Here is a 9,313-nt window from a genome sequence, read left to right as displayed (position 1 = left end):
AGCTCAGGCTACCTCAGGAAGTGTGGTCGTATGCGCGTGCTCAACAGCTGTTCTATTTCAGAGCACATCTACGTGCGCGCGGGCAGGTGAGTTGCTGATAGTAATTTCCCTGTTAGCCTCCTGCGCATGCGCATTGGTACCATATATAAAGCGCGACGCGGGTCCGCGCCGCCCCCGCAGCCGCGGCCGAATGGTTCCGTCCGGCGCCCGCAGCTCCTGCGTCTCCGTTCCGGTCTTGAAATGAAGCCGTCGAGCCGGCGGCAGCTCGCGGGGAGAGCGGCCGAGGCACCGCGGCCTCAAGCGTAGACGGGTTCGAGCTTCGGCTGAGACGCGCTTTTGTGGGAGCTTCGACCCAGACGGGGCCTTGATGAAGAGCCGCGACTCGCTGTCGTGTCGGCGGCGGCAGCGGCGGCGGCGGCTCGGTGTTTGCTGTGGACGCTCGGCGGCTCCCGGCGACTCTGAAGCGGGAAGTCCGATATTCGACGTTCGGGTCCCCAGGTAGAGGAACGTCCGCTGCTTGTTAGCGATGTACAACACGGGTTGGACAACGGAGAGAGCCGAGGAGGACGGCGGCTGGAGGGACGTGACCATGCCCTACTCCACCGAGCTCATATTCTATCTGGAGATGGACCAGCCCCCAGGTAAGCGGGCCGAGCCGGGCCGGGCCGGGCCGGGCCGGGACAGCCGCTGGAAAGTTTGTCCAGCAGAGATTTAGGCTCTTCCGAATAGGTGCATTTTTAACGTCCTGGAACAGCAATACATGAAAGAAAAATACTTAATTCTACATTCATATGGTAAATTAAACCATTTTGGACGAGCCGGCCCAAATGACACCGTCTTCCGAACATTAATCAGTGTTTGTCCTCCTGTTTGGCGCCGGTGTTTTGCAGAAATGCTGCTTTTTGCTCCTCCGACCTCCCACGGAACCTCTGGGATCCTCTGGGATCCTCTGGGATCCTCTGGGATCCTCTGGATTCTTTCTCCATCCACCTGATTCATTTAGACGCATTTTATTGTCTGACTCTTGTCTCGTGAATGAAGTGGTGAATCAGCATCGCCGGTGCTCTTTGTGCCAGGATTCATTCGTTCATTCATTCGTTCATGGGGGGGTGATTGTCCCCCCGGGGGGGTTGAATGGCTCCGGGTGCAGATATGAGACCTTCTCAGCCTGTAGATGGTCTCTGCAGCAGCACCATGTTCGTCTGCATGAGCTTCAGATCCAGAACTCATTCAGGCAACAGTGTCTCTGTGGACCTTCTGGGGGCCCCCTGGACCCCTGGACCCCTGGACCCCTGGACCCCTGGACCCCTGGACCCCTGGACCCCTGGACCCCTGGACCCCTGGACCCCTGGCCCGGTGCAGCGTGTCCTGTCTCTCTCCATTGTGTGTCTGAGCCACAGCTGAGTGGACACCAGTAGGTGTAAATGTCTCACAGTCTTTACTGTCCTGGACCTTCTCACAAAGAACCTTTCATGTGTAGAAATGATCCAGGTTGTTCCTCAGAACCGCAGATGCACCAGCAGCTCCTCGTCCTCGTCCTCGTCCTCGTCCTCGTCCTCGTCCTCGTCCTCGTCCTCGTCCTCGTCCTCGTCCTCGTCCTCGTCCTCGTCCTCGTCCTCGTCCTCGTCCTCGTCCTCGTCCTCGTCCTCGTCCTCGTCCTCGTCCTCGTCCTCGTCCTCGTCCATCCGGGCAGCCGACGCTCAGCTCGTCTTTGTCTGGTGTCCTGCAGAGACTCTTTGTCTCAGCTCACCTGAAGGGTGGATGTGAATAAGCAAATGGACGGAGACGCTGGCAGGAGGAGCATCTGGCAGATGTTCATTAGAATATTTGTTACTCTGGACTGGAAACGAGCTCGGTGACGGTTTAAGAGTGTGTGTGTGTGCGTGCGTGCGTGTGTGTGTGTGTGTGTGTGTGTGTGTGTGTGTGTGTGTGTGTGCGTGCGTGTGTGCGTGTGTGTGCGCGCGCGTGTGTGTGGTGATTAGCAGGTGTGGACCAGCGTCCCCCCGGGGATGGACAGAGAGGAGGAGAAATAACTAGTTTCATCTTTCAGTGGAAAATGACTGAGGGTTTTTCTCGATGGAAAATGTCTTTTTGGGAGATTTGAGGTGCCGACCGGACGTTTCGCCTCCGGGAGGCTGCAGGGGGAGAGGAGGTCGAAGAAGTTGTGATGTGGTGCAGAGAGTGGGCGGACGGCAGCAGGATCGGGTCCACGCGTGGTCATGTGACCCGCGGAGGGAGCGCCGCCTTTTGCCTGTTTTGATGGTCAGTGTGAGCAGAAGTGGTTCCCAGGCCGACCAGCAGGAAGCTGCAGCACAGCTCACATGGGCCTCTTTTGCTTTGTTGCCATGGAGACGACTGGGCACGATGCAGAGCCGAGTCTGTCGTTTTCTATTCTTGGCGTGTTGAGGGGCGACGATGCCGTCGGTGTGGCGGTCTTGTTGGACCTGCTCAGCGTGCAGATGTTTCCACCTGTTGGTGCTCAGCTCTCCTGGCTGGCTCTGAGCCTGCACCAGCCCTTTATAGACCACGCTGGCTCCGCCTCCAGCGTCCCACCAGCCCTTTATAGACCACGCTGGCTCCGCCCCCAGCATCCCACCAGCCCTTTATAGACCACGCTGGCTCCGCCCCCAGCGTCCCACCAGCCCTTTATAGACCACGCTGGCTCCGCCTCCAGCGTCCCACCAGCCCTTATAGACCACGCTGGCTCCGCCCCCAGCGTCCCACCAGCCCTTTATAGACCACGCTGGCTCCGCCTCCAGCCCGCCTCCCTTTCTTCCTTTCTTCCTTTCTTCCTCTCCTCTCTGGCTGCGCTGTGATTGGCCGGGGGGGCTCCTGCCAGGGATTAGCCAGTGTCTCGTCCATCCTTTAAGCTTACACTCACTCGTTCTCCTCAGCCTGACTGGAGAGGAGGAGGAGGAGGAGGTAAAGGAGAGAGTAGCAGAGAGGGAGGGAGGAGGGAAACAGCTGAGACGGGTGACAGCATGCAGCTAACGGAGAACAGGATGCTCGAGGACGGTAAGACGCAGCGTTCTTCACCTTTTTCTCTCGTCTTCCTCCCTCCTTCCTTACGCACCTGTGCTGGCGTCTTCACCTCCGCAGGTGTCCCTCCTCCTCTTCCCCACTTCTTCTTCTGTCCTTTGTTGCAGTTGTTCTGGAAGTTGCTGCAGCAGCTCATAAACGTCCATCAGCTTCCTCCAGAGTTGGTTGGACCTGATGTCATTTAGAAGGAAGGAAGACTTCCTAGAGTTTGATGCTGCTCAGCGTGCGTGTGTGTGTGTGTTGTGTGTGTGTGTGTGTGTGTTTGTGCGCGTGTGTGTGCGTTTGTGCGCGTGTGTGTGTGTGTGTGTGTGTGTGCATGCTCATCATTGTTCAGAAGAGCTGTCGGTTACTCTGAGTGTGATGACAACTGATCCTGTGCATGAGTGTGTGTGTGTGTGCGCACGTGTGTGTGTGTGCGCACGTGTGTGTGGCCAAGTGCTGCTCCTTTGTCTGCTGAGGGGGAGGGGGGAGGGAGGGAGGGAGGGAGGGAGGGAGGGAGGGAGGGAGGGGAGGGAGGGGAGGCTGCGCTGACGGTCCCCTTTGTTCCCTCCTGCTTCTCAGCAGCTGATTTCCAGTTTTAATGCTTTTTATCAACAGTCGCTCTGGGGGGGGGCTCTGGGGGGGGGGGCTCTCTGGGGGGGGGGGCTCTCTGGGGGGGGGGGCTGTCACCTTAAACAGGTGTGCAGGACATGATACACACTGATCACAAGTATTGATCCTTGTCTCACAGGCTCTCACTGTGACACAAAACTGTTCATCGCACCAAAAAGAGTGTGTGTGTGTGTGTGTGTGTGTGTGTGTGTGTGTGTGTGTGGTGTGTGTGTGTGTGTGTGTGTGTGTGTGTGTGTGTGTCACTATAGTGACCAGACGTTCATGTTGACAAATGGACCAATTTCACCTGAAACTCTGAATGTTGGAACAAATGTTTGAGAGACATCAGCACTGGTGGAGCCTTTGTGCTCCGAGGGTCCTTTGTGTGTTGGTGCGCTCACACACTCACACACACACACACACACTCACTCACTCACTCACTCACACACACACAGTCACTCACTCACTCACACACACACACACACACTGTCACTCACTCACTCACACACACACACTGTCACTCACTCACACACACACACACACTGTCACTCACTCACACACACACCACACTGTCACTCACTCACTCACTCACTCACACACACTGTCACTCACTCACTCACACACACACACACTGTCACTCACTCACACACACACACACACACTGTCACTCACTCACTCACTCACACACACACACTGTCACTCACTCACACACACACACACACACACTGTCACTCACTCACTCACACACACACACACTGTCACTCACTCACTCACTCACTCACACACACACAGTCACTCACTCACTCACACACACACAGTCACTCACTCACTCACACACACTGTCACTCACTCACTCACTCACTCACACACACTGTCACTCACTCACTCACACACACTGTCACTCACTCACTCACACACACACACACTGTCACTCACTCACTCACACACACACACACACTGTCACTCACTCACTCTGTCACTCACTCACTCACTCACTCACTCACTCACTCACTCACTCACTCACACACACACACACACACTGTCACTCACTCACACACACACACACACACACTGTCACTCACTCACTCACTCACTCTCACACACACACTCACTCCGGTGCTAAATGAAACCTCTTTGTTGTGATCAGTTTGTCGGACTGATCCATCAGCCAATGATCAATAGGTTGGATCCTCGGTGCCTCTGAGCTTCAGCTGTTCTTTACGTGTGTGTGTGTGTGTGTGTGTGTGTGTGTGTGTGTGTGTGTGTGTGTGTGTGTGTGTGTGTGTGTGTGTGTGTGTGTGTGTGTGTGTGTGTGTGTGTTCTAACATGTTTAAGCTGCATCCTCTTCTGTTTTTCCTTCTCTCGTCCAGCTCTTCCTCCCAAGCCCATGAGGCCCCAGCAGCCCTCCTCCGAGGGGGTGGGAGGGGGCACCAAGGATGGGGGAGGCTCCCTGCAGGAGGCAGAGTGGTACTGGGGAGATATATCCAGGTAAACACACACCTGTTCAACCGTCTCGCTCAGTGAGAGGCCCAGTATTTAAGCGCTGGCGTGTGGCTCCATGTGCAGGGAGGAGGTGAACGATAAGCTCAGAGACACGCCCGACGGGACCTTCCTGGTGAGGGACGCCTCCACCAAGATGCAGGGGGACTACACGCTCACGCTGAGGTACCGTCCACCCTCACCTGCACATGGGGGGGGGTTACCAAGATAAATACCCCCCTCCTCCTGGGGCTGACCCAGCCTGCAGCCTCACTCATAGGGGAAAGTGTTGAGGCTTATAGCGCCCCCCAGTGGCCGCGCTCCTCAGAACGCTGCTGCGGCCTCGGCCTCCGGGTCGGATGTGACCTCAGCAGATATGAACAGCAAAACATCAGAATTTGGATTTTCGCTTTTGAGGAGAGCTTCAGGCAGAACTGGACCTGTGATGTCATAACAATGCTCCTCCCTGCACGTGTGTTTCAGGAAAGGGGGAAATAATAAGCTGATAAAGATCTACCATCGAGACGGGAAGTACGGCTTCTCCGACCCGCTGACCTTCAGCTCGGTGGTGGAGCTGATCGGCCACTACCGACACGAGTCTCTGGCTCAGTACAACACCAAACTGGACGTCAAGCTCATGTTCCCAATATCCCGCTTCCAGCAGGTACCCACTCACACACGGCCGTTTCCAGATTCCCTCAACATCTGGATGATAGCAGATGATCCAGTTACCCAGATGTAGCATCAGGGTTTAACGCTGGTCTCTGAAGGTGCCGAGTCCATAACGACTTCTGTAAAGTCCATCCAATGTCGTGTTTGACCCACCAGGACCAGCTGGTGAAGGAGGACAACATTGACGCTGTGGGGAAGAAGCTGCAGGAGTACCACTGTCAGTACCAGGACAGGAACAAGGAGTACGACCGGCTGTACGAGGAGTACACCAAGACCTCCCAGGTACCGCCGAAGGGACTCTTCTCCTGGCCATGAGGGCTTTCTGTGAGGGTGTTTTGTTTGTAAGAACCTGCTCACGTGCTGCCTTCTCCGCCTGCAGGAGATCCAGATGAAACGCACGGCCATCGAAGCCTTCAATGAGACCATCAAGATCTTCGAGGAGCAGTGTCACACGCAGGAGCGCTACAGCAAGGACCACATCGAGCGCTTCTGCCGCGAATGCAACGACAAGGAGATGGAACGCATCCTGGTGAACTACGAGAAGCTGAAGTCCCGGCTCAGCGAGATCCACGACAGCAAGGTACGCCTGGAGCAGGACCTGAAGACCCAGGCCATGGACATCCGCGAGACGGACAAGAAGATGAACAGCCTGAAACCCGACCTCATACAGCTCCGCAAGATCAGGGACCAGCACCTGGTGTGAGTAGTCGGCCCGTTTCCACTGATGTCACAGGTGTTTTGAGAGCGTCCCTGAATCCACCCTCCTGTCTGTAGGTGGCTCAACCACAAAGGAGTTCGTCAGAAACGCATCAACGACTGGTTGGGGATCAAGAACGAGAACCCCGACGAGTGAGTTCATGCTCCGCCCGTCCTGAGGAAGGCTGCCCTCCCCTCCTCTCTACTCAGCTCCTCTCTGTCCTCTGCAGAGGCTCCTGCCTGAGCCAGGAGGAGAACCTGCCCCATCACGATGAGAAGAGCTGGTTCGTAGGAGACCTGAACAGGACGCAGGCCGAGGAGCTGCTGCAGGGGAAACCAGACGGAGCGTTCCTCATCCGAGAGAGCAGCAAGAAGAGTTGCTACGCCTGCTCTGTGGTGTGAGTAGGAGGTCCAGATACAGGGTTGGAATCAGGTGACTGGAATCAGGTGACTGGGTTGGAATCAGGTGACTGGAATCAGGTGACCGGGTTGGAATCAGGTGACTGGAATCAGGGGACTGGGTTGGAATCAGGTGACCGGGTTGGAATCAGGTGACTGGAATCAGGTGACCGGGTGGAATCAGGTGACCGGGTTGAAATCAGGTGACTGGAATCAGGTGACCGGGTTGGAATCAGGTGACTGGGTTGGAATCAGGTGACTGGAATCAGGTGACCGGGTTGGAATTAGGTGACCGGGTTGGAATCAGGTGACTGGAATCAGGTGACCAGGTTGGAATCAGGTGACCGGGTTGAAATCAGGTGACTGGGTCAAGGTTGGAATCAGGTGACTAGGTTGGAATCAGGCGACTGGGTTGGAATCAGGTGACCAGGTTGGAATCAGGTGACTGGAATCAGGTGACTGGTTGGAATCAGGTGACTGGGTTGGAATCAGGTGACTGGGTCAAGGTTGGAATCAGGTGACTGGGTCAAGGTTGGAATCAGGTGCCCGTGTTAGAATCAGGTGACTGTGTTAGTATTGTGGTGTGAGCTGGTTCTGAGGTTAATCTGAGGCTGTTCGTCTGTGTCCTCAGTGTGGAGGGGGAGGTGAAGCACTGCGTGGTCCTCAGCACGCCGCGGGGCTTCGGGTTCGCCGAGCCGTTCAACCTGTACAACAGCCTGAAGGAGCTGGTGCTCCACTACCAGCAGGCCTCGCTGGTGCAGCACAACGACTCGCTCAACGTGCGCCTCTCGTACCCCGTCTACGCACAGATGCCCCCCGGACGCAGATGAACCGCCACGCCCCCACCACGCCGTTTAAAAGACACGCCCCTTTTAGGGGGTGGGAATGTTGGCGAAGCGTAAATGTAAACACTTGCTACAACACACTTCAGCCAGCGGAGTTTTCTATTTTTAGGAGGACCGTTCTTCCTCAGACTGCTGGATTTGCACAAGGACCTTTTCAATGTTTGTGAATGTGAAGTGAAGCAGGTGAGAGAGGGAGGAGCTTCAGGAGTGAGGGAGGGGCTTCAGGAGTGAGGGAGGGGCTTCAGGAGTGAGTGAGGGGCTTCAGGACTGGGGGAGGGGCTTCAGGGGTGAAGGAGGAGCTTCAGGGGTGAGGGAGGAGCTTCAGGGGTGAAGGAGGAGCTTCAGGAGTGAGGGAGGAGCCTCAGGAGGGACGCGCTGCTACCTACTCAGACCACAACATTCCCTTTTGTCCCCACCTCGGACATCCACACTCCTTCTTCCCGGAGTTCTGCAGTAACGATGTAGCATGAGATGTGGACCGCTGCTGAAGGGGGCGGAGCCTGGCTGTTCTATGAGCGGGGGAGGAGATCCAGGTGGATCCCTGGGATCCACTGAGCAGGAACGGTGTTCTGATGATCAGCAGGAAGCTTCTCCTCCACTCTTCCCGCTTCCACCTCCGTATCTGCACAGACTTTGAGCTGGGAATTCCCAAACGTTGGACTACTTGAAGTGTTGAATGTCGTTCTGTGAAACACGTCTGTGGCTCCGTCCAGATGTTCTGGACAGATGTTTAATGTTGGCTCCAGGCAGTCGGAGCTGCTTCTCAGAGACTTTATCTTCAGACGCCCCCTGGAGGGCTGCTCTGGAATTGCACACCTCATCTACCAGACACGTGATGTCATGCACACGTGTGATGTCACACACTTGTGATGTCACACGCGTGACGTCACACACGCGTGATGTCACACACGCGTGACGTCACACACGCGTGACGTCACACACGCGTGTGTCCTGCTCAGATGTTTATGTATCAGAAGGTTCGTGTCCTCTTTATTTTTCTGCTCCCTGATGCATTTAGACCAAAGATTCCAGTTGGTTCTTGTTCCATGTTGGGTCTCAGATGCTCTGCTGGCTGGACGCGGTTCTGAAGCAGCCCGCCTCAGGAGGTTCTGGTGGAACGGCTCAGTTAACAGCGGTGAACCGGTTCTTCTTAGGGATTTACAAGAACATAATGAAGCTACCAAAAGTCCAGGCGTCACTGTTCACGGTACTTTTGTATATTTGCACATGTGTCCATGGAGATGAGCTAACGGTTCCGTGGTTCTGGGTCCAAATGGCAGTGGGGTCCGATTCCAAATAAACCGTTTAAATCCATAAGATCCAAAACGTTATTGCTGTTTTTAGGTGACTATGGAAACTCAGCAGGGACAAAACTAAGAAAACGGGTTGAGATGATCTAAAGACCTCAGAGTTCTTGATTCTGGCCCGTCGCCGCGCAATATTCCCTTTTCTGTTGGTGAGGCCGCCACCCTTCCTCAGGTGTTCCCACCTCCTCCCGGTGCAGGTGTGTCAGTGGGCGGGGCTTCACCTGTTCTTCAGAACCGGACTCGTACCACAGAACTTTGTACAGGACAGATACTGCGGTACTTTGG

General features: G+C 55.5%; 1 protein-coding gene across 2 annotated transcripts; it reads left to right on the top strand.

Annotated features, from left to right (window-relative positions):
- Positions 1 to 165: 165 nt before the first annotated feature.
- Positions 166 to 9,038, top strand: pik3r3b (phosphoinositide-3-kinase, regulatory subunit 3b (gamma)). Of its 2 annotated transcripts, none has more exons than XM_057038760.1 (9): positions 166 to 641; positions 5,001 to 5,118; positions 5,197 to 5,295; positions 5,593 to 5,773; positions 5,938 to 6,063; positions 6,161 to 6,480; positions 6,556 to 6,630; positions 6,708 to 6,875; positions 7,508 to 9,038. In XM_057038760.1, exons 1-9 carry the CDS (start codon positions 527 to 529, stop codon positions 7,704 to 7,706), a joined length of 1,401 nt encoding a protein of 466 aa, XP_056894740.1. In that variant the 5' UTR covers positions 166 to 526; the 3' UTR covers positions 7,707 to 9,038. The 2 variants fall into 2 exon arrangements, with proteins under 2 accessions (XP_056894740.1, XP_056894741.1); XM_057038761.1 differs by lacking the exon at positions 166 to 641 and adding an exon at positions 1,967 to 3,015.
- The last annotated feature ends 275 nt before the right edge of the window (positions 9,039 to 9,313 follow it).

This window comes from Takifugu flavidus, chromosome 7, assembly GCF_003711565.1.
Source record: "Takifugu flavidus isolate HTHZ2018 chromosome 7, ASM371156v2, whole genome shotgun sequence".
Taxonomy (NCBI): domain Eukaryota; kingdom Metazoa; phylum Chordata; class Actinopteri; order Tetraodontiformes; family Tetraodontidae; genus Takifugu; species Takifugu flavidus.
Note: the sequence above shows the minus strand (reverse complement) of the source record. Positions and strands in the feature narration are given on the sequence as shown.

Bases quoted from the DNA above. Each gene is read 5' to 3' on its own strand.
- pik3r3b (XM_057038760.1), top strand. From the start codon at position 527: ATGTACAACACGGGTTGGACAACGGAGAGAGCCGAGGAGGACGGCGGC. The intron at 5,119-5,196 runs GTAAACACACAC...CTCCATGTGCAG, and splicing joins TACTGGGGAGATATATCCAG to GGAGGAGGTGAACGATAAGC. The intron at 5,774-5,937 runs GTACCCACTCAC...TTGACCCACCAG, and splicing joins CAATATCCCGCTTCCAGCAG to GACCAGCTGGTGAAGGAGGA.